The following is a 26,154-nucleotide window of genomic DNA, read 5'->3' as shown; positions in this document are numbered from 1 at the left end:
CTTTCAAGTTATCTTACTTTAGTGAATGCTACCAACTCCTATCAAGTATGATGCTGCTGCAATGGTCTAATTTGCACTCGATGAACTTCACCAGCTCTATACTCCAACTAACCATCCCAAAATCGTTGAATATATCAGTGTGCTTCATTTTTTCATATGAATCGAATCTCGAAAAAACAGCTAATAAGACATGGCCTCCTTCAAACACATCATCAATGTAGCTTCCTCGACCATAGCTGCCTCCTAAGTAGTTCGTACAAATACCCAGCTTTCTGAAAACCATGATAATAGCAAAAATTCCCTTCGACTCATCATATTCATGACAATCTTCTTACCATTCTGACAATGTCCCATCAACTGTGTCTCATAAATAGCACCTTCATGAACCTCATACTATAGAGATTAAAATCCCACTATCCATCATTGAGCACCTAGGCGCTTTCGCGATCTCAGGTCTACCCCAAATAGCTCAATAGATTTTCAAATAACCATAACTTTCCCCTCCTTGATCTCCTTGGTTGTGATCTTCTTCCAAGCCTCTACCATCTTTTCAAGCAGCATTGCATCCTTCAAGACAGCATCGACATGAACCTCAATGCTAGTACAACTTATTAGCTTATCTCGAGGGATCCGCCCCTAAAATTGAAAGACGCATGTAGGAAACTCCTAACCACCATGATGAACTTCCATGCTGCAATACGTCATCTCCCCTTGAAAGTGATTGTTGCCACCCTGGACGCTGAGTAAATCTAATGAGTGATCAATTTTTTATTTCAAATAATTCCTCTAACGAACCTTACCAATAAATAAATCTTCATTCCCATATAATTTGGTGTAGTCCAGACCACAAATCTTCAATTTCTTCCAAAATCTATGTTTGAAAAGTACACAACTAGCTTCATTTGAGAAGATCGATACTCGTATAGATTTGCATCCATGCTGTATGCCTGACTCATACTTGTCCACCAGTACATCCTTTTTTACAAACATTATGAGCACTTTGCCACTCTAAAACTTGTTAAGTGTCAAACCTTCAACATTGATAGTCTCAACATGTACCAACCTTGTCTACCTTTGATAAATAAGTGAGAACACATCAAGAATTTGTCTTGGAATTCTACCTTTGAAGCTTTAGAAGAAACTTAATAATCATCTTAATGTCCTTCATAACACCTACCAATACTCTTTTGATAATTTTCCTCCCACTATCAATTTCATGCAAAGTGACTTAGCAGAAATATGCTCTCTAAAATGAACTCCATGCCCAATCATCCACATGATTTAAAAAATATCCATTTCAATGCGCCTCTCACTTACGACATGCCCTAACAAAGTTACACTGATTTCGCCAATGCGACACTTTTAATGGTTTAGCTGCCCCCAAATTTGTGCAAGCCAGTTGAAACGTTCATCCACCTTTTCTAGATGTAGAACCTTAAAACTAAAAATACAAAAATCATCAATAAAGGCCCTGATGGACTTACCAAAATATGGCTGGAAGACATAATTCATGAATCGCTGGAAGGTAGCTTGGGCATTTGTTAATCCAAATGGCATTACCTTGTAAGCAAAACACCTTGAAGGCGTAATGAAGGTGGTCTTCTGTTGATCCTCCTCAGCTATTCGGATCTGGAAATAACTTGAACACCCATCACAAACAGTGTATCTCTCATGCCGGACCACCTCGTTGAGTATTTCATCCTGAAAGGGAAGAGGGAAGTAATAGCATTTAACGACTTGTAGTCCACACAAATCCCCCATTTTCCATTCTTCTTGGGTGTCACCACTACAAGTGAAACCCACTCTCAGTCCCATACTGGACAGATGAAGCCTGCCTTCAAATGTCATTGCACCTCAGTGAGTAGAGCATTTTTTTGAACTACTCCCAACCGTCGTAGTCGCTACACTAGTGGCTTTGCTTTATCTTTTAGATTAGTGTGATGTTGTTGTGCCGTCACACCTATGATGTGTTCATAATCAGAAATAAAAAGTGCAGAGTATTTTATCACCATTTCCATGTAGGTTGCCTTCTCCTCAGCTGATAGATCCTTAGCCAACATTTTTTCTAACCCCTCCCTCTCGACCTTTGGAAGTTGATGCGGAATTTCACTACTAGAAGGCCCTTTCGATGTAATCCCCATCACTTCTAGAGAGCTTTCTTCCTCCTCATTAGAAGACTCTCCCTCTCTCATAGATTGCCAATCCTCGCTGGAACTCCATTCATCAGCAGTGGTCTCTAACACAAGATCTTCAGGTCGGCCCTACTTCATGTTGTAGATAGTGCTCTTCCATTTTTTCTGCCTTGATTGCATTCACGTGTCTATTCTTCATGGGTCTAATGCTTACCATCTTTGACCATTGTCACTGCACTGTTGGAGATAGATGTCGTAATTGTAGCCGTGAAATTTGTGGCCCTTGATCCCTCACATCAGTAACAAATCATAAGTTCTAGTACCTTTACCTAGGGAAAAACCATCTAGCTCAATACATCGGCATGAGCGAGCCCTCCTCTTTTTACTGCCGTGTGTCTTTGAAGTCTTAGAAGACTCTGCCTCTTCTTCCATATTTTCAGCCTCCCTAGTGATGTAGGCTCTATCTTCTCAATTCTATAGGCTTTCTTCACCAGCATTGCTTCAACCTCTGCTACTTTGGCCTTCCCTTTGTAAAAAATTTACACGGCCCAACGAATAAAATCTGAGAAAGAGATAGAAAGTACATGTCAGATAAGAGGAGAATAAAATTATTTAGCTTCAAACAATTAATACAAAGATGGCTCTGTCCACCCATGCACTTCCACTGTGAAGCTTAGATGGGGATCTAGACAGAAGATAGGTAAAGAGCTTCAGGCTAGCTGGAACAACTCTAACTAGGTGAAAGATAGATGATCGATGGCTGTGAAGGGGTTTAGCTTTTATAGCCTATGAAGGCGGTTAGGTCGGCTTGACTGACCTACCATATGAGTCCCCACTAGTCGGCTAGGAAATATTCCAGGGAATATCTAGGGGCTACTTACGCGGGCCCCAAACCCCAAAATAGGGGCCCCTTTTAACTCCCTTACCCCGCAACTCGATGCAATGTGCCTCGAGTTGCTATCAGCTTAACTACTCCATCTAACCCAAAGATTAGACCAACAATGGTCACCTTTTTGCCATCTGGTCACATAGACTTCATCTGATATATAAGTCAAGACTCAACCAATATCCGGGATCACATATGGCTTCTCCTCATAATGGAGGCCTTACATCATTGAGAACCATGGATTATTGGTGGCACCTTATGAGGGTTGGGCATTGAGCATATCTAACATTCCACCTCAATGTCCACCCACAAGGTGAACTATCTCCTCGGCCCAATATGGAGTCTCTGAAGATGAACTTCAAGCAGATCTTTCGTAAGTGCTTTGGTGAAGATATCCACTCCATTCTCCTCTGTTGGACAGTAGACTAGTTTCAGTATCCCATCCTCAAACAAATCACAAACATAGTGATACTGGATCTCTATATGTTTGGTACGTGCATGAAACACTGGATTTTTGGCAATGGCGATGCAACTCTGATTGTCACATCTCAACACAATTGGCTCTTCATTCTGCACTCCCATATGCCATATGATCCTTCTCAACCATACTGCTTCACATGCAGCAAAACAAGCTGCCTTGTACTCTTCTTCGGTAGAAGACAATGCCATTGTTGGGTGCTTCTTACTAATCCAAGAGAAAATTCTTGAACCCAAAGAGAAACAATAACCAGAAACTGACTCCCTAGAATCACTGTCTCTTGCCCAATCCGAGTCACAGTTCCCCACAAGAGAAGTTTTGAAATTGTATGTGATACCATAGTCAAGAATTTCCTTCAAGTATCTGAGCACCCGCATCCCAGCTTTCCAATGACTCTCATGAGGTTTTCTTGAGAACCTGCTCAAAATACCAACCATTAGGAGAAATATAGACTCTCTTTTTTGCCCCTTAAGGAGTGAATAAACAAATATAGGCCTAACCAATGAGAGAGCTGGGATTCCAGATTCATGTAACATGAATCTTCTAGCCATATCTTGGACCAAATCTTCCCTCAGCAATAAAATAAGGGAAAAGGGGAGTACAAAGCTGTCACTTCTTGGAAGTTTGTGCCTCGAATTTTCATTTTCTTATTTTTTATGTTTGACTTTTCTTTTCTCCCCTTTTCAATTTCCCCCTCTTTCTTAGGCGGAACTCAAATTTGTCATATCTCTTTCCCCGCTTCTTCTTTCCTGACGAAATTTTACAGCCTCACTATTTCTTGCCCTGTCTGTAACCCTGTAAAATTTCATTTGCTTTGCACAAGCACAGAGAGAGTTTCATGTGTTTTATGAGAGCAGAGCTTGTTTTACCAAAGCCCTAAGATTCTCTTCACAAAACTCTACAGGTATATTTTTCTCTTCCATAGATGTTCTATGGTAAAGTTTTATCTCGTTTGGAGAAAACCTGTGCAAGTTATGTGCATTCTCTGACATGTAATTTCTTTTGTTTTGATGCTCTAGGAGTCTCTTACAGTCAAGAATAGTGATATTTTGAACACTCAACTTCTTCTTCAACATCTTAGGGTTTCTCTGTAAACAAAGTTACAGGTATATTGTCTTGTTTTTTTGTTGCTCCACTGTTAAATTTTATCTCGTTTAGACAAAATGTATACAAGTTACATGCATACTGAGCTTTCCTTTGTTTTTTTACTCCAAGAATCTCCGAGGGTGAAGAACAATGATTTATTAAGAACTCAACTTCTACAACATCTTTGGGATTTTGAACACTCAACTTCTTCTTCAACATCTTAGGGTTTCTCTGTAAACAAAGTTACAGGTATATTGTCTTGTTTTTTTGTTGCTCCACTGTTAAATTTTATCTCGTTTAGACAAAATATATACAAGTTACATGCATACTGAGCTTTCCTTTGTTTTTTTACTCCAAGAATCTCCGAGGGTGAAGAACAATGATTTATTAAGAACTCGACTTCTACAACATCTTTGGGATTTTGAACACTCAACTTCTTCTTCAACATCTTAGGGTTTCTCTGTAAACAAAGTTACAGGTATATTGTCTTGTTTTTTTGTTGCTCCACTGTTAAATTTTATCTCGTTTAGACAAAATGTATACAAGTTACATGCATATTGAGCTTTCCTTTGTTTTTTTACTCCAAGAATCTCCGAGGGTGAAGAACAATGATTTATTAAGAACTCGACTTCTACAACATCTTTGGGATTTTTTGTAGAGAAAGCCACAGGTATATTGCCATTTTTTACTACTGTTCCATGGTTAAATTTCAACGCATTTGGACAAACCCTATATAAGTTATATGTATGCGTTGACCCAATATTTCTTTTGTTTTTGTACTACAGGAATCTGTCAGTGAAGGAACAATGGTCTTGCTTTAAGTCAACTTCTTGTTCAACATATCTAGGGATCTTTGTGAAAGAAATTACAGGTACAATGTTTCTTTTTTAAATTGATCCATTTAAATTTAATTTCATTTGGAGAGAACATTTGCAAATTATACACATGTTGATAGGTAACTTTTGTATTTGGTTGTTACATATGTCTTCACGGAGGAAAAATATCTGTAGCATACTTGTAGTGGAGGTCTTCAACAGGAAAGATAATGGCGGTAATTGGATTTGTGATAAGTATTATATGTTGGATTGGATTTTGATGCACCCAAGTACTCGAGGGAGTTTCAAGGTCAAGCGCAAGGATGTTGCAAACCCTAGCAAACATTGGAAAGGTAGAATTCTAGAGTTCAGAAAAGTGTTTAATGGCACAAGTGCAGTAACAGAAGTGTTAATTCAACATGTTTATACGCATAAACAAATCTCTGTACACGACGAGAACAACATTGCAAATTATAAACAAAACAGTAAGTTGTTAAATTTTATCATTGATTATTCTTTTGTATCAAAGTTGTTTTTAAAAGTCTTTGCAGTATTCTAATTCAGCCTTGTTTGATTGACAGCTCTATATCCATCGACTTTGCATGAATGGCAGAATGTGGAATGTTTAAGCGGCAAGATACATGTTTGGCATGAAGAGATAGGTTCTTTGATCTATGATAATACCTCTACAAGTCAACTTGCCACTCAAAATATCTTTTTTTATAATTCATTGTATGTGGTAGAAAGCCAGAGATTGCAGCATGTCCCATTGCTGCCACTGTCTAGTGGTGAATGGTTCATTGGTAGCTTGGAGTTGTTAGGAGCTTGCAAGTAAAAGATAAAATCTGACATCAATAGTGCTATGAAACCCACCACAGGCTCCAAAGATGTGCATCTTAGTTGGTTTATTCCATTCTCATTGTTTGCACACTTGTTTGGTTCATGTGATGTTTTGAAGAAAACAAAGATTACTTATCAATGCAAGTATCCATCCGAGGAATGGATGAGTCAGCTATTGGGTGAGTCTTGGAAAGTCAAAAGAACACATTTTGATGAGACGATTGAGTGCAGGGTCAACCAATCTGATATTACATTCAGGTGAAACTTTTTTACTACTTTGCATACCTTGATTTAATTGACATAGGTCTCGCTTAGATGAATTGTTATGTTGGTTGCATTGATCACTTACTATTATTTTTGTTTTTATTACAGGTATTTCATTGCTAGACAAACTCTGTGTGTTCGCTTTCGATATAGAAGATGGCGACTTTTGCGAGGGGAGTGGATCAGCTTGGATCAAGATATCCGAGATGACACACGTACAGCGCTCATAGATGTGGTAATCTTGTGGAGTGGTCATAATCCTTCCGTAGTCAGTGCAGAGAGTCATTGGCCCATTTATTTTCTGAGACAAGAAATCCAATTAATGTCCAATGAGCCCCTCTACAACTTCTATTTCAAGTTAGATAATAGAAAAGTCAGGACTCATAGTGAGCAATCCATGACATATAAACAATGTGCTTCTCCACATATCCTTGAGATAGTGGAATCCTTGTAAAAAAACTTTATAAAGAGCGAATTTCAAGGCCTTTTAGATTTATTTTCTTTAAAAATTTATATATTTTCTCTCGTTAGACTTGAATATACTCAGCGACCCAAACATATTCGAGGATATAATAATGTAGAACGAAGCGTTTGTCTGTATGAGTAATTTTAACAGTGACTTTAAAGTACTGAAATAAAGAAACTAAGGTAAGAGTTTTAATTTGAAACTTTAGAGTTAATAACTTTATAAAGAACCTTTATTTAAAACCCTAGACACATAAAAGCTATAACTCCAAACTCATTTTCACTTTCATTCTCCACTTCCCTACACTTGTGCTCTCATTCCTTCTCTCTTTGTGTGCCATGGCTACCACTCCCGCCTTCGCCGCATGGATCAGTTCCACATGCTACACTCATATAGGGGACCAGATATACCCTAGGTTTTGCATGACCTTGAGTCTAGAGAGCTCGCTTTCCGCTGTAGACCCTGACTCTAGTATACTAGCATCGTTTTGTGATGCAGTGAACCCTCTCACTTGCTCTATTCCCGACTCCACTCTCAGGTGGGTTCCCATGGATTTTTTGTATAGTTTGTGTGCCGGATCCAGCCATGCAAAGGTGATAAGTCGAGCCCTGGTGCATGTGGGGCAACATCTCTGCGCTAGAGCAGTGCCCACCTTGTCACAGGACCACGTCACGATGGATCTCATTGAGAGGGATGCCGCCTTTGCCATATATGTTATGTGCACTGAGGTGCAAGAGGACAGTGACGAGGACATCGACACACCCTCTCGGCCACTATTAGAGTACTTTGAGAGGGAGCCTGAGGAGATCACTCTCGATCTGAGTGTTGAGGCAGCATAGAGCTTGGCCATTGTGCACCCACCTCCCTGCCCGGATGAGATGCCCACGAGCGAAGAGCCACCCCTCTCTTCTCTCCATGCTATCACCATCGAGGGGGTGGAATATCTACTCATGCAGGATGTGCTAGAGTTGTTGGAGCTTAGGGAAGAAGAACTATACTGTATCATGGTGCGTGATGCACCTAGTGATTTCATAGATTTTGATTTATAGGATGCCCCACCACATGTTGATGAGGTGGCTCGTTATGATGGCACGAGCATCGATGACATCTCTGCCATTGTGAGCATCGATGAGTAGATTGAGGATGCGGCGCCACAGTATCAGATCTCTGATGAGGAGTTCGAGCGATTGCAGGAAAGCCTTTTTGGTCCTCGACCCGACTATGCAGTGCCTATCCAGGAGAGAGACGATGGCAGCCCAGTGGCAGGAGCAGACCTGGATGCTCCATTACAGCGGCAGATAGATGATGCAGAAAAGGTAATGTTCTCAATTTCATATGAAACTTAACCAGTAGGGCCTCTAGGGCATCGGAAGCACACACATCTGTTTTTGTCGGGATCGGGCCCCCAGATGTGCCCGGGCCGGAGGCTCGCGTCTGGGGGCCTGAATCTACACTCGCGTCTGGGGGACCTGAATCTGCAGATTCAGGCCCCCAGACGCGAGCCTCCGGCCAGGGCACATCTGGGGGCCTGATCCCGACAAAAACAGATGTGTGTGCTCCCGATGCCCTAGAGGCCCTACTGGTTAAGTTTCATATGAATATGATTAATATATCTTCAGCACACTCCATGCATAGTGAGTCTGATACTGAACTTGTGTGTTGCAGGAGATTGTCTATATAGATGAGTTTTCATGTAGGCAGGGTGGCCGATCTGGTAGCCAAGGAAGGGTGCAAGACTCGGCATTGAAGGAGTACGTTGGGCAGCTTGTCAACGACATTATTGTATTTCATAAGACATGCTCCCCTGCTTTTACCGAGAACTTCTTGAAGTTGAGGGCACTAACAAAGGCTGGGCCCTTCAAGACCATCCCGACCAACTCCAGCCTAGAGAAACTAGTGTTGCTTCGACGTTCAAAGCTTCTCTACTTATTCACGAGTACTAGGTTTGGCCTACTTTTCTCCATGGTGGCCCGTGGCATGGTTGCCGGTGTTGAAGACCCCACTGTCATTAGACAGGAACTATTGGGGAAAAATATATTGTTACCTATGATCAAGAATAGCTCTGACCATGGGGAGCCTAGCTCCAAGAAGCCTAGGAGAGAATAGATGTACTTATTGCCTACTGATATCGCATCACTGATGTACTGCACTTTGTAATCTTCTCTTCAAGTAATGAAAACTGATGTTTGTTGGATTTGCGTGCAATGTAGTTTGTGATACGTGTCATTTACTGTTTTTTTTAAACTTGAATGTTACGTTTATTTGTCGAATTTATACGTAACACGATTCATACCCTAAATTTAATACACAGTGCTTTATCGAATTCGTGCGCAACATGTATTTGTTGGAACGCATGTAACGATAACTCAACGACGTAAATAAAATAAATATCAAGTGACTAAACAAAAATAAGACGCGCCAAAAACTTTGTATTTGTATTAATAACAATTTTACATGGGGTCCATTACAACCAAGGCTTTACAAAATGTCTTCAGAAGCTACATTCCATGTGCTTTTGAGTTGTACACCTCTATCCTTGCTGACCTCCGCGAGGACTATCTTTCCATCGCCGAAAGAACCTGACTATCCGTAGATCCCTGTCGGTGACAGTGACCCTCCTTGCATGCACCGCTGCATAGACTGAGTCTCCAAATAAGTCGATGAGGTAGGCTTCAGCAGCTTCTTCTAGTGTGAGGAGGGCCTGGGCAGTCCAGCGATCCGGTTGTTTCGCGCATGATGTATCTGGAAACTGGTTCCTGTTGTTCCTGATCAGTATGCCCTCCATGATCTCCCGCACCAACTTCTGGAATGGAGCCTTCGGTATCAGGAGGTGAGTGGTCTTCTGGTAGTGGCGGATCTCGCAAAGAGCCACTGTGCCTGGCTTCCATCGACGCTTGCGATGCTGGTGTCGTGGTGGTGGTGGTGGAGCTGGAGGACGTGGCTGCCGTATGGAATTTCCAGGGGGTATCTCCGGGCCGCTTGCTTGGTGCGTACCATGTCTTCTAGGAGAGAGAACTCAGAACTCAAAAGTGAAATGTGTAAAATGAGGTGAAACTTTAAACTTATAGCTAAACTTTTCAAAAACCCTAAAATTTCAATTAATGAATCCACGCTTAGGAAAAATATCACTAGTGCTCCGATTCACATGAAATTTTACCTGTAGGCTCCTCAAGGACACATCAACCACCCAAAAAAAATTTGGCCCCAACAGAAGCCTCTGGATCACCTGTCCGGAGGCTCGCGTCTGGGGCCCTGAAGTTTCACCAGATTCCGATTTATAAATTTGACGGTTCAATCTTTTTTTGAAAATGCGTTAACTGCATTATACTGCACTGATAAAGTATTGTCAACCTCGCAACTGTAGATTAAATGTATTGATAATGAGTGTGCGCAACTGCAGATTAAATGTATTGTCAACCTCGCAATGCGAAACATTGGAAACTTAAAAATTGACAAAAAATAAATCATGGGTTAAATGGAATATCGCATATCGGATATACTGTTGCCAAACCACTATATATAGTAAGGATATAGTGCATCGTCCATGTACAACTGATCACCGACGTGTACGTGTTTGCACATTGAATTTATCCTCAACAAAACTACTTACAAAATTGGAAACTTGAAAATTCATACAATGCGAAACATGGTCAAAATAGAATATCACATATTGGATTTAGCATTGCGAAACTATGAAATACACGGTAGATAGTGCATCGCACCAAGTACAACTAGAGCTAGGGAAAATTTAGCTCCATTTTGCAGGCCACTACTATCAAATACTTGAAGGTCTACTGGAAAGATAACCCAAAACTAAGCTCCTTACAATCTACAACCAAACCTGAGCTAAAAACATAGATCCAATTACAAGGTAGCTTCTTAAAGCATATTGTTGACATTAAGATTAAATGCATCCTTGTTATTGCGGATCCTGCGAACAAGAACTAGATCTATGGGCTTAATAGTGATACGTCGGGCATGAATGGCTAAAATTTGACCATCACTCATTAGATCAATCAAGTAGCTTTCAACTGCTTCTTGGAGAGCAAGCAAGGCTTGGCTTGACCATCGCCCCACATTCCTTGCCTGGTTCCTCGAAAAGAACTTGTGATGATGCCTTGACTGTAGATCTTGCAGTATTTCTCGCACCAACCTGGAGAATGGTGCCTTAGGAATAATCAAGTCGGTACTCTTCTGGAATTTCCTTATCTCGCGTAGCACAGCTGTGCCTGGTCTCCATCTTCGCTTTTTATGTGTTGGAGGGCGTGTATTACGAGGTGGAGCAGTAGTGGGAGGTGGAGCAGCTGGAGCATGTGGACCACCATTTCTGGACAATGGCGAACCATCATTATCGACCATACTAGGGCCACCATTGTTGGCCACAGTAGCGCCACCATTATTGGCTGCAGTAGGGCCACCGTTATCGGTCACCAGGGGATCTTTGTCACTCACAGTACGCTCACTAGATTCGGAAGAGTGTTGAGCTCTTGCTCTCGCAGGCGCCTTTTTGATAGAAATCTTGGAACGTGCCATGGCTGTGATGATGAAGGATAGAAAGGTGGAGGGTAGAGTGGAGAGCAATGGGAAAAAAATGAAAGGAGAGACGACTTAAATACGAAACTTTCAAACTTACTGTGGTGTAAATGAATTTTAAATTTATCATTTCATTTCATTTCTCCACCCCATCCCTACCTCTCTCTATCTCCTGACACCCCCCTCATGCCCCCCCTCTCTCTCTAGGCCAATGAATGTTCCAATGTTTAGAATTTTCATATCTTTGTCTTAGGATTTCAAAATCGACTTTTCATAATTAAAAAACAAAGTTCGAAATCGACTTTGAAAAATATAGTGACAAACCTTTGAAATTTTAAAGAAAATTTATAAGACATCTCATGTTAGAGATATGAGTATTGATGTGTCATATCCTTGGGACTTGTGCTCTCTTGTGGACTCTAAATGCATCAAAATTATTATCTTTATCTAGGTCTCCATTTTTTACTATCTCTTTCTTGGGTTGCCAACCATTCTGTGTGCCGTTGTCTAGCTGTGCTGTTTTCATATCTTGCTTTTCTCACTTCATATATTGCCCTAGTTATAGATTCTGCTTGAGATGTTTTGGACTTCTTTTCTTTTTCCTCATATCGTATCTCTAGTCTCCTATACCACCATTGGAATAATTGCCTCATAGAATTGGAATCATTGATGCCACCTCCATGATCAGCTGCCTTTTGAAAAGCACAGCGAGCTTGCCAGTGAGATCTTTCCATGCCTTGAGTTGACCATATTGCCAAACTTCCTTGATCTGCAAAGTATGGACCATGTGCTTCAAGTATATGCTGCACAAGAAAAGAGATTAGAAACACAAAGTAATTCGAAATGATGATTTTTTGCAATGGTGATAATACTGACCATGTAGTGTGTTATGCTATTTGTAGTCCATGCCTCCACCATGGACTTATGAAATTTAGCAGTTGTCTCTTTAAATGCATTGGCATCACCATCCATAAACCCCAACTTCTGTAAGAGAGCTGCTAATCTATCTAGGTGTATCCACACTTCTGCCTTCGCAATCCTCGTTCGTCCCCCATTGCTCCAATCTGAAACAGCAAGGTGCAACTTTTTCCATGCTTCGTACTTCTCTGGTTGTTTCACTAGTATATTGCCTTCCTCATCTCGAGGTGGAGATAAAAAATTCCTAGCCTTGGGTCCGCCAAAGCATGGTTTACAAGGAACATTTCCACTCTTCCCCGATTTTTTCTCGTCCTTTTTTATTTCTACTTGGCCTCCGTGCAATCCAACTTCAGAGAGGACTTGTTCTACCTTCTTGCATGTAGCATTAGATTCTGACACGGGCTGCATCTTGTATGCAAAGCATATATATTCATATACTAGCTTCTCAATTATTCTAACCAAACAATGCAATGTGCAAAAGTGAACCCTTGTTAGTGGTATTTCCAAAATAGGGCACCTGTTTGGATCCACTGGAATTAGCATTCCATTTCTCATGACTTTCTGATCACGTGTCGGAGCACCTTGTTGTCCTGCCTTGGCAAGCCATTCTTTCTTTCCATCTTTCCCTTTCTTCCTAGTTTGCATGCAGTATATGTACGGAAATTTTGCATTTGCTGCATTTGATAAACCAAACATACACTTCAATGTTTTTAAATCACCTGCAAGATGCCATTCAACTTGATAGTCCCCAAACCCCTCAACGTGTAAAACTGCTCCATTATTTTGTTGTTGAATAACACTGGGTATATTAGTGAGGTTTAAAAAAACTTTAAGTACTTCATGGTCCTCCTTTGGTACTTCAAATGCTGCAAGCCACCATATTTCATTCTTTGATTGTACACTGAAGTATAAAGGATGTTTTTCATCGATGTTGGGATCCAATGCTCGATTCATAAGTGTTATACTCACACGCTCAAGTTTTTGCCCCTTGATAATCTCACTCTCATCAAGTTTGAGGACAAACTTAAGCTTGCCTCTACATTCTTCCATAGACATATTGTAAAACTTGACCATAGCAATCTGAACCCTACATATATCCAATACAAAGTTGTTGGATGCATTCAATACAAAGGCAACTTCTTTGGAACCATACTTCAATATGTGTGTGTGTTCCAGATGCGTAGGCTCACTAATTAGTTCTAAAACTTTCTCATTTAGTTGTTTTCGAGCCTTCTTCACGTGAAATGGTTTTGGCAGAGGCATTACTCGCTTAGTATTGAAGACTTGCTTAAAACCTGTATCCAATTGTTGATAGAGCATACTATATGACTCAGAACTCATTCCCACCTTGTCACATAATCCCTGAGCATCTGTAGCAGTAAACAAGTTCCTCACATCCCTAAGACGTTCACTAGCAACACCATCCACAATGTCCCTAAATTTACGATTTTCCAATGCATTTTTGACCATATTCTTGCTAAGGACTTTGGCAATAGTATCATTCTCTGCATGAGGAAACATATTTCTCATTGTAGTAGATTGAGCATATATCCGTCTATGATATTGTCCACTTCCTTTGGCTAATTGGCCAATTGGTTTAACGGATCGGACGCGCCGACGTGCCTCTTTGGTTTTTAAAGTGGGCCCAATCTCCAAAGTTTTTGTGAGCTTCCTCTCTATGTTTCGATTCTCCTTCTCCAAGTCATTGACTTTAGACTGTAACTCCATATTCTGCACGTGTGTAGCATGCATAGCATCTTCAATGACAGGCATTGCTTGTTGTAGGTTCTGGTTCTCTCTATCCTTCTCAGCCAATAATCTATCCTTTTCCATCAAAGACTGCATATTCCCTTGTAATCTTGTCTGCATATTTGTCAAGGTTTGATGAGCCCCTGCTAATCCTTGTGTGACAAGTCTGCATGTGTATCCATACAATCCTTCATTGCCTTCACAAGCAAACTTTACAAATGATGTAAGCCCTTCAAATTGTGGTGGCCTTCGAGTGAGTGGATCGGGTGGATAAATGCACCCATCAACCCAAGGTCCACATTTTTTTCCCCTGCATTTCTTTCTTGTTGCATCCTGCATCTTATTGCATCATCTCTTTCCACAGTTCTTTTGAACATTGGTGCATATTCATCCTCCAATTGAAAGTGAATATCTCTCTTTCTCTTGGTACATCCTGCACCTGCATTCTGCAAAAAAAAAGTATGCAAATGTTAACTTGGATTAACATTCAAATCGTAGAACTACACCCCTTTGATTCACTATATCTGTATTTTTTTTAAAACCCAGTTGGTTCTTGTCTCTTTCTCTTGCTTTCAGTCTTGATAGACCCTAATCAACCCCTAATCAGCCTGTAATCTTGGCTTTTAATCTACCTCTAATTAGCATCAAATCTTATCTTTTGTTCTATCCAAAATATTCTCTCTCTCTCTCTCTTTCTCTCTCTCTCTCTCTCAACAAAAATTCATCAAGGAAACCCTAAACACATTCATACTGAAGCTTGGATAGTGGAAAACAATAACATCATCTTATCTTCTACCCTAATTTACTATCTGTCACTCTATCACTTATTTTCTTTGTTCATCTCACACAGTCCTCTCTTCCCCCCCTTCTCCCCTCCTCTCTCTCTCTCTCCCCCCTCTCTCTCTCTCTATGAATTGATGCTTAAGGACTGAACAACAACTGTGAAGAATAATAACATCACAAAGATTAAAAAAATAAAGATACCTCCATTATCACTGGATTGCTTGTAGTATAGACTATTGAAGATGGAGATTTCTTACTGCATATTTCTGAAGAGGAAGATGGCTTGTAGCAGGGTAGAGTGTGTTGTAGATAGAGATTCTTTGATTTCAACAAATGGTATCAAAACTACTCCTCAATGCTGCTTCAGAAGAACTCGTATGCAAGAAACCATATTCTGGAGGGAAAGAGAAGAATGCACAAAATTTGGGACAAAACTAGAGCTTTCTGAGGGAATGAAAAAATGCCCAGAAATAGGTATATACTTGTCCAAAAAATGAAAATTTACAAGGAAACTCTTGAGTCAAAAAGGTGTCTCTGGGTAAAAAATAATCTTAAAATATGATGTGTACGTCATTTTATATCGTTTTTTAACTTCCGCCCTTTTAAGAAGCGAGAATGAGAATGATTGAAAAGTCATGAGGGCACTAAAGAGGGCATTAAAGAGTCATGAGGGCATTAAAGAATGATTGGCTGCGTTTTTAGAAAAAATAGAATTGTATTTTTTTAGTTATGAGGATTTTGAGAAAAAGTGACCTTATCCTGCAATTTGGGAATAAAATAATAGGTGAAATCTATTGAAAACACAAAAACGAGATTTGCTTGATTGTAGAAGATCTCTATTTATATTATTATTTTGGAATCTCTCTTTAGAGAGAGAGAGGTGAGAGAAACCCCTTAAGGGGCAAAAAAGAGAGTCCATATTTCTCCTAATGAACAAAATTGATATCTGGTCTAGTGTTACACAAGTAGGTCAAATTGCCGACCAATCTCCTGTACCTCCCAATGTCTGCTAGTGTTGATGTATCCTTAATGGATAACTTTGCATTCACCTCCATCGGTGTAGCTATCTCTTTGCACTCCATCATGCCAAATGCCTTCAAGATCTCCCATGCATACTTCTTTTGAGAGATGAAGATATTTCCTCGCTCTTGCCAGACTTCCATCCAGAAACAATAGTGCAGCAAGCCCAAGTTTGTCATTTCAAACTCAAAACTCAAAGCCTTTCGAGTTTGGTTGTCGAGTTTGGTTGATCATATCTTCATAAGAAGCACTAGAAATAAAAATAGTAAAAAAAGAAGGGTTTTGATGTGGTTTTCAGAAACATGAAACTCAAAGTTGCATTTTTTATCAAAATTACGTAGAAAAAAAACAATTGTTTGAGGGCATATGACAAGTTTCCACAAAAGTTTTGCAATTGCATTAAGAACAATTGCTAGTTTTCATTAAAGGTGTACTAGTAGAACCTTGTAGGATTTATTTTCCAATCAAAATGTTCAAATTAAATGGGGTGTACTAGTAGACCCTTGAATTTCTATTTGCAACTTAGAAGACCCTTTTAAAGTTATAAGCATCATATTCTACTATTAGTGGTGTGTAGTCCATGCTCAGTTTGGACTTTGTAAGATAACACATGAATGCAAACAATGAAATTTAATTTTGTAGTGGGGGGCACAAGGGATACTAAAACACCAAAGAAGCCGATGTAGCAATTAGAGCTTGCCAAACATATGACGTATAGCATGAAAGGTTCATTTTACAAGAAGTTAATGTAAGAATCAATCCAATGACAAACATCAATGTACATTGCTAGTGAATTATTACAAATAGATTATAAGTGACATTTGAGTATCTAACGTAAGCAATGTCTCTAGTGTATAAGGAGCATGTAGCAAAAGCAAGACTATAGTACCAAAAGATGTAACATAATTAAGGCCTTTGCCCCTACAAGTATGATATGTCAGTCATTTGTCAAAATTCAAAGTTATTCTAAGAAGTTGTTTGATTGTGATATATATCAAACCCTTTTAGTAACATATGCCAAAATAGAATATAAAATTGCTATTGTTCATGACTATATGCATAATACAACTAGGTTTAAGAGAATGCAAAAGTAGATTAAGGTGAAACATCAAAAGATTAAAATGGTTGTATACCATTGAAAACTACAAAACATGTCTCTAAGCTACACTATTATTGTGAAAAGATGACATTTCCATTGAGTAAAAAATAAGAGGCCTCTTGTACAAAATAAAAATTAATGAAAATCCTAACCCTCATATACTTTGCAAGTCAAATATTGTATGTCAAATGTTGTTATCCTTATCATATGTCAAGTTCTAGATAATTACAAAATATGTCAATTAAGAAAACATATATAGATGAAATAAGAGATTGTAGATTCCATAACATAACAAGATCTAGGTGGAGTAAAACAAAGGAAAAGCAAGAGTAGATGTTGAATTGAAGTATTAATCACATCACTACATTTTTTGTCCTAGTTCACACTAGGGTAAACTTTAATTCCCAATGTGTTTACATGAAAATCCTTTAAAAAGATAAAACCTTTAACTTGATCAAATGATTTGCAAGGAGTTACACCTTTGTTGTAAAAAATGTTTATTTGATGAAATAAGTCAAATGAATTAATTGTGCAAATGATTGTTAAGAAAAATGTTTCCTTCTAATGAAAGAGATATTTTCCCACCTTCATCCTTTTAGAAGAGAAAATATATGCAAATTTCATGTTTGTAGGAGGTGAATTGATTAGCTCGTCATCACGTATTCTCAAAGAGCGAGAAATAACATATTATGTGACTCAAAGTAGTAGGACAAATTCAACAAGTAATTTACATACCACCCTAAATTGGATGTTTTCAATGTTTATCAAATTCCAATCCATGACCCTACCTAGTATATTCACAACCACTTGCCAAGCATCACACACACACACATACTCTCTCTCTCTCTCTCTCTCTCTCTCATCTAGCATATAGTATGGAAGCCCAAGAGCCACGAGTTGATCTAAGTGACATGATTAGTCCAACACAAGAAAGAGAGTAAGAAGAAGGGAAAATAATACTAGAAGAGGAGAGAGAAAGACACAAAAGAGGAGAGAAGGAAGAAGGAAGCCATGAAAGCTGGAGATGAAGGTGAAGAGTATGTTCTTGATAATAACTTGTTGGCCTAATCTAGGACAATTACACCTTATATACCCCGCTCACTGTGACTGGGTGTCTAATCCCTAGTCTATGTGTATCCTGCTTGTTACATAGGAAAAAAAGCTTATATAGAAAAATATTATCTATTTAGAAAAATTTTCTTGACATAGGAAAAAAAGTCTATATAGTGAATTTTTAACATAATCTATTAGATGTGTACTATGTCTTATTTGAAATTAACTAAATAATCTTTATATAATTTTCCATTTGAAAATTTTCTAGATAATTTTCTATTTAGAAATTCACCTAAGTAGGAATATGTAACTAAGAAAAATGCAATATTTTCAAGTTATAGAAATATTAGAATCACATAAGAAATGTTCTATATAGGGAAATTACCATGTGTAGGAAAAGATAGTTGAAACATTTTCCTACATATGCAAGAAAAAAAGGGAGATTCCCTATCAATTCCCTAGTTAAAATTACATAAAGTAGGGAAAGGAATCGTGCGATTCCCTTGTTTCTCTTACTAGGAAAAGTTTCACTTTTCCTATTATTTACTTTGCCTACTTGTGTGTATTTTTAACTAGGGAATTGATAGGGAATTTCCTTTTTTTTCTTATGTAGGAAATGATTAAAAGTCCCTTGCGTATGCAGAACTCCAGTCGATGCTCCACATCAATGTTTATGGTAGCAGCTAAGCCCTACACGTGGAGAAAGTTGTGTCTAATCACAATATCACTAATGATGCCACATCCACTATTCTTTTTCATTACGGGAACAAGGAATTGCAAGCTTCAAAGACATGATTATTTCATAGATCAGTTTTGAATCATTGCAAGAAACAAAAAGTGAGAAATAAATGTTAGATTTGAAATTTAAAATATTTCTCTTTCTTTTGGCTAATTTATGTACTAAGGAAAATTCTCGCATCTTGCAGTCTTCACAATGGCAAAAAGATAGGGCAAAGACACACCTTTAACACATGCACTCGCTATATGGTGTTCTTGCATAGTGAACCCTCAAGCATTGCTTAAAGCAAGGGTAACTGGAATTATGCAATATTATGCAAAGTCCCCAAACTTTGTCATGCAATCGAGGGAGTTGATAGCTACACAAGATTGATGAAGAATAGACGAAAGCTAAAGGAAGGAGTTTGATTGACGGAAGGTTAGTTGTTTGCAAAGATGCAAGTAGATCACGTAAATGTGTGCGTGTAAAGACTCGTTTCACGGAAAGAAAAAAGGGATTGCCAAGAGTGAGAAAGCTTAGGCCCAGGTGGAGCCTGATCGGAGTCAAAAGCTTGGACGTCGACAGAACGAAAGACGGGAGGTTATCGACTTGCGATTGAGCATGGTAACAGCGACCAGTACAAGTGGACAAGAAACTTCGTGCATGCGATGACGATTCTATATATATCTACGCGGGTCTCTTATGGGTTTCCAATCAGCTTCAGGTCATTTCTATCCATCAATCAATCTTCCATTCCTCTAGTTCTCCTGTACCTCGTCCTCCTTTCTTTCTCTCTCTCTCTCTCTCTCTGGGGCTCGATCTGCACCTACCACGGGATAGAAAGTACTAGAATCCAAAGCGCCACATGATTTCGATGAGGATGATGATCACGACATCAGCTAGCCAGCGCGATGCCGGGATGAGATCGAGGAGGCTACAGATCTGCAGCGGCAGCTTGAGCAGCCACCTGGTGCTGATAGCTATGATGGTACTGTACGCCTGCAACAATGACTATATGGGCGTAGTAGTGCGGGCGTCCGACCCGGATCCGCTTCAGGACTACTGCGTGGCGGACTTGTCGCAGACTCTGAGCGTGAACGGGTATCCCTGCAAGGAGGCAGAGAAGGTGACGGAGGAGGACTTCGTGTTCCACGGCATAGCCCAAGCTGCAGCCAACGTGAGCGAGAGCCCGGTGCTGGCAGTGCCCACTGTTGGGCTCGTGGAGCAGTTTCCAGGCCTGAACACGCTAGGGCTGTCGGTGGCGCGCCTGGACTTCGAGCCCAGCGGGGTGATCGTGCCCCACACGCACCCCAGGGCCAGCGAGATCATCTTTGTGCTGTCTGGCAACCTCTACTGCGCCTTCGTGGACACCTCTAACAAGCTCTTCGCCAAGGTCCTCGGCCCGGGCGACGTCATGATCTTCCCACGCGGCCTCCTGCACTTCCAGCTCAACGTCGGCTCCGGCCCAGCCCACGCAATCGTCGCCCTCAACAGCCAACAGCCCGGCTTCCAACTGGTAGCCAACTCCCTCTTCACGCCCAACATCCCCAACGTCGTCCTCCGCAAGACCTTCTTCCTCGACGACGCCACGCTCGACTCCATCAGGGCCACCTTCCAGGGCATGTAAGCAGCTTGCAGAAGCCATAATCGACTATATTCTAGTGTAGTGACTACATATTTATTGCAGTAATATATTAGTCTTAGCACCCCCCTCTCCTATCCTGCACACGCAGCTCTAACCCGCTTGCGTGAATAAAACAGGAACCCGTGTCTAATTATTTCTCTTGAATAAATTGGAAGTCTCCCCTTCGATATCCTACTATTATTATGCACCGTATTCAAGGAAAACCATCAAAATTTAAACAAGAAGGTTTCAAACTCGGAAGTTTACAATAACTTTGGTCTAAAATTTTGTAAATGCCTCTAATTTGATTCAAAAATACCTCCAATTGTTTTAGTTAAAATGCTTTTTGTGAGCATTGATTATATAGACTCTGTGGTTGGAACATGGGAAGGGGTAGGCACATGCATATAGTTTATCGATTGATGCCATGCCATTGCTCACTAATGGGTTTATAGTACAACACTCAACAATATGATAATAATGCAGCTATCATTATAACTCTTACTATTTATTCGTAGTTTTTCACCCATTGCTTAATCCCTCACATCCTAATGTTTACATTGAAGTAGATTGAGTTGAACATGCTCCTTGGTTGTGTTGGAATCATGACATGAACTAGTATGCAAAGTTGAAAGGGCACTTATGTTGTATTTACACTAGATGTGGAGGCATGCGTCTTTTAACTAAGCATCAATCACACAAGATGAGTATCTATTTCTACTATAACACCCTAGACAATGAGTATCTATTTCTACGACAACAGCAATTCACTGTCTCAGTGGTCTTTCCGAAGGAGCACCTGGACGAGATTCTTTGCAAATTGCAGAGTTTGTGTCCATCATTCCAGGTCTTTCATCCCTTCACATTTCATGTTTCTTTTAATCGTGGATTAAGGCACTTACTTGAAGGCTGTCATTACAGTTAACGTGGGAGCATATAAGTTTAGGCATTGAGGATAGGTGTCTCGCCAAATCTGTGTAGATAAAAATAGATTTCCAAGAAGATGACACATTAGGTCCGTGATTGCTGATGTGCAAAGCCATGGAGTCTAGTTTGAAGGATTATCTGATTTGTGAGGGCTGGATGATCCTGGAACCCAACATGTTCATCTATCGATGCGCTAGTCAATTTCCATACAACGTTCCAATGGAAGCAGTGACCATTGTAACATCCTGCAGTCAATTTTATTCATGACAAGAGGTTGCCAGATAACAACGTCTACCAATAGTGCCATATACGATGCGATGTGTAGGAGGTTAGCAAAGACCTATAATGTTGTTGCTATTGTACTTTCCCTCAATTTCAGACGAGCCCGAGCATAGGTACCCAGTAGCATATTAAGATGGATTGACATGTGTGAGATGGGCAAGGAGTGACATGGGGAGACAATGTCTTCTTTATCTGGGTTGCTGCTCAAACAAGTACATTCTTGCAGGAGACAGTCCAGGGGGGAACAAGTGCATTCTTGCAGGAAACAGTTTAGGGGGGAACATAGCCCACAATGTTGGAGTTAGGGCTTCAGAAGAGGGCATACATCTTACAGGAACTATTCTCTTAATGCCTATGTTTGGAGGACAACAGAGGACTCCTGCAGAGAAATTATTGGATGGTAGGTACTTCATTACAATAAGGGATAGAGATTGGTATTGGCAAGCTTTTCTTCCTGTCGGGGAAAACAGAGAGCACCTTGCTTGTAATCCTTTCTCTCCTCGTTACAATAAGGGATAGAGATTGGTATTGACAAGCTTTTCTTTCTGTCAGGGAAAACAGAGAGCACCCTACTTGTAATCCTTTCTCTTACAGGAATGATTCTCTTAATGCCTATGTTTGGAGGACAATAGAGGACTCCTGCAGAGAAATTATTGGATGGTAGGTACTTCGTTACAATAAAGGATAGAGATTGGTATTGGCAAGCTTTTCTTCCTGTCGGGGAAAACAGAGAGCACCCTGCTTGTAATCCTTTCTCTCCTCATTACAATAAGGGATGGAGATTGGTATTGGCAAGCTTTTCTTCTTGTCGGGGAAAATAGAGAACACCCTGCTTGTAATCCTTTCTCTCTCCTGGCACCACAGTTGGCTAAACTAAATCTACCTCCTTGCTTGGTGGTCGTTGGGGGCCTAGACATTCTTCAAGATTGACAACTCCATTATGTAACAACCTTCGGTTCCCTCGCCCTTTGCGAAAATCCATCCTCCAGGAATTTGTCAGGTTGGAATGTTCTTGCTTCTGGAGGTCATTAGAATAAGCATGACAAAGGACAATAATGCGCATGACTCAAGTGCAGAAGCACTCAAATGCATTGGGAAAATTGGTCACCAAAGTAGCTTGTGAGGTTCTTCCATTTTATTTCAGCTCTGAGGAAAGCTTCCATGTTGTCGTCAACAACATACACAGTCGGAAGCACTTGCTAGATTGCCTGTATGGCATTGCCACTCAAGGCTTATATTATTTCCAGCTGATGAGGTTCTATATTCCAACTGATGACACATTATTTCGTTTATATTCTTTCCAGCTGATGAGCGTCTATATTCCAGCTGATGACAAATTGTTTTATTTATATTCTGTTCATGGGGCCCCACATGCGTTATGTTGTCTATAGAGCGGTGTCGCGAACCGTTTCTATAGACCTTGTATTTGTTCTAATGTCACTATAACGTTTTTCTTTAAGTTTTGATGTGACAGATATACTTCTTACATCCCAAGTTTAGTTGCAAGAATTTCGTATATTAAGGAGTGATAAAGCTCTTTTGATGCCTTTGAATAGGCGGTTGTAATTCAGGAGTGATGTAGCTCCTTCTCCATTGATGTAATTCACGAGTGATATAGCTCCTTTGATGCCTATGAATAGGCTCTTGTAAGTTCAAATCTCCGTTTGATATTGTAATTCATGAGTGATGTAGCTCCTTTGATGCTTATGAATAGGCTCTTGTAAGTTCAAATCTCCGTTGATGTTGTAATTCACGAGTGATGTAGCTCCTTTGATGCCTATGAATAGGATCTTGTAAGTACTTTAACTTTGTAATTTTATATTTTGAATATTAATATAACGGTAGGCCTATATAGAGCTGTGGATTTTTCCCTTGAGCCCCCAAGGGTTTTTTTAAACATAGTAAGGGACCTTTATACTGAGCGGGGGTGTTAGCTATATATAGTATGTCTATATATAGCGCCCCATGTCCCCTCTATATATTCCTATCATGTGTGCTCAGTTGACACACTTCTGGGGTTCCATTTCTGATGTCTCATATCTCTCTTCTCTTCTCTCTTTCGTCTCCCGTCTTCCTCGCAGTTTCAAACACCACATACTTTATTCAGGTGTAGAAGCCAATCCCATTTTTAGTTCCTTTTTATAACTAATCTAAGAGATGTCCAATGTGAGTCAGAGTTCCTTATAACAAAACTTTTGAAATTGTATATGATACCATAGTGAAGGGTTTCCTTCAAGTATTTGAGAACTTACATTCTAGTTTTCGTGTGACTTTGACTTGGCTTATTTGAGGACCTACTAAAAACACCAATCATAAAATTGATATATAACATGGTGATGCACAAGTAGATGAGAGTACCAACCAATCTCTGGTACCTCCCAATGTCTACTAATGTTGATGTATCCTTAATGGATAACTTCGCATTGACCTCCATAGGTGTAACTATCTCCTTCCACTTAGTCATGAAAAATGCTTTCCAAATCTCCTATCCATACTTGTTCTTAGAGATTAAAAAATTTCCTAGCTCTTTTCACACATCAATCCCCAAACAATGGTGCATCAAGTAGAATTTTACCATTTCAAACTGAACGCTTAAATCCTTTTGAGTCTAATGGATCATGTCTTCATAGGCACCTATAGTTAGAAGATCTTCCACATAAAAAAAAAACTATAGACTTTTCACCTATAGTGAAGGGTTTCCTTCAAGTATTTGAGAACTGGCATTCTAGTTTTTGTGTGACTTTGACATGGGTTATTTGAGGACCTACTCAAAACACCAATCATAAAATTGATATGTAACATGGTGCTGCACAAGTAGATGAGAGTACCAAACAATCTCTGGTGCCTCCCGATATGTACTAATGCTGATGTATCCTCAATGGATAACTTCGCATTGACCTCCATAGGTGTTACTATCTCCTTGCACTTAGTCATGAAAAATGCTTTCCAAATCTCCTATCCATACTTCTTCTTAGAGATAAAAAATTTTCCTAGCTCTTTTCACACTTGAATCCCCAAACAATAGTGCATCAAGTAGAATTCAACCATTTCAAACTCAAGGCTTAAATCCTTTTGAGTCTAATGGATCATGTCTTCATAGTCACCTATAATGAGAAGATCTTCCACATATAGAAAAAACACTATAGACTTTTCACCATCCCTGTAACCATACAAGTTAGCATCTAAGGCACATCTATTGAAGTTTACACTTAAAAAGAACTTATTTATTGATTGATACCATAGTCTAGGGGTGTCTTTCCATACAATGCCTTTTTCCACTTATAAACTTTGTTCTTAGAATGGGGGGACCTCAAACATGGATGGCTAAGCCATGTACACCTCCTTTTTGAGTTTATCATTCAAAAATCTTTATTTGAGATCCATTTGGTAAATTTACACCTTCTTGTGAGAAAGCACTATAAATATTTTAGAAGTTGGAGCAAATGATTTGTCAAAACTTCAAACCCTTCAACTTTTGAAAATTCTTTTCCCAATCAATCTAACTATGTACTTTTATAGGCTTTGGTTGGCCTTTTACTTTACCTTCCAAAACCCACTTTGTACCAATAATTTTCTTCTTTTCTTTTTTACTGATCCACTAGCTCACAAGTGTCATTCTTTAATGTACTATTATATTCAACCTACATAGTTGCTTACCCTACTAGATTTATAAATGCCTTTTGCATGTCAGTAGACTCATTTACTTCTCTCATAATCTCATCCGTCAAGGCCATATTAACTATGAGACAATAAGGCTTTCTTTTCTCCTTTATTTTTGGCTACCTTTTTGGTCCATCTATCTTTCATAGTTGTTGGTACAGGATGATTTTGATGATAGACTTGCTTCACCCATTGTGGCAATGACTTTTTCGTTGGCATGATTATAAGTTGTGAGCTCTCTCTCATCATCCAAAGATGATATTTCCTCACCCTTAATCATATGGATAGCTCTTAGGATAGCTTTATAGTGTACTACTTCACTATATGTGGTGTTAGAGCTATATATAGCTCACCCTGTCTAGACTAAGTCTCACCTATATATATATGTAGATTTGTGATCAATATGATATAGTCTTTGGCAGTGCACGTGGTGTGTCTCTTCTCTCACACACACTCTCTCTCATGTCTCTACATATCTCTTCCCTCTATATCTCAACATGGTATTAGAGCTATCGTGATTGACTACAACTAGTTCCAAATTCCTAGCTTTACAAACTGGGTAGTTATATCAGTTAGTTTAGGGTAGCCTTATGAGAAGGTGTATTTGTGAACATGAGATGCATGATATCCCAAAGCACATGAAGAATTGTGAGAAGACACTTTGACAAAGACACGGAAGCAAGGAAATTCCTTCAATCTCAGTGGTGGTGGCCAACCTTGTTTCATAGTGCAACTTGTTTTATGAAACATCGCTCCCCTCTATCTCACAACCTAACCAAATGGCTTCATGTAAATTTTCCTCCACCCCTCCTAAATCTGTT

The 26,154-nt window shown here is 39.6% G+C and overlaps 1 protein-coding gene and 1 pseudogene across 1 annotated transcript; both read left to right on the top strand.

The window, feature by feature from the left end:
* Positions 1–19,570: 19,570 nt before the first annotated feature.
* LOC148040798 (putative germin-like protein subfamily 2 member 5) lies at positions 19,571–20,707 on the top strand. The gene has a single exon (XM_087686880.1). It carries the CDS (start codon positions 19,706–19,708, stop codon positions 20,465–20,467), a length of 762 nt encoding a protein of 253 aa, XP_087543006.1. The 5' UTR covers positions 19,571–19,705; the 3' UTR covers positions 20,468–20,707.
* Positions 20,708–21,654: 947 nt separating this feature from the next.
* On the top strand, positions 21,655–22,705 carry LOC148040797 (gibberellin receptor GID1B pseudogene; annotated as a pseudogene).
* The last annotated feature ends 3,449 nt before the right edge of the window (positions 22,706–26,154 follow it).

This window comes from Lygodium microphyllum, chromosome 1 (genome assembly GCF_053477565.2).
Source record: "Lygodium microphyllum isolate KBCC chromosome 1, Lygodium_microphyllum_v1.1.10, whole genome shotgun sequence".
NCBI classification, from domain to species: domain Eukaryota; kingdom Viridiplantae; phylum Streptophyta; class Polypodiopsida; order Schizaeales; family Lygodiaceae; genus Lygodium; species Lygodium microphyllum.
This window is presented reverse-complemented; position numbering and strand designations above follow the sequence as displayed.

Excerpts from the sequence above, each read along its gene's own strand:
- LOC148040798 (XM_087686880.1), top strand. The coding sequence starts at position 19,706 with ATGATTTCGATGAGGATGATGATCACGACATCAGCTAGCCAGCGCGAT.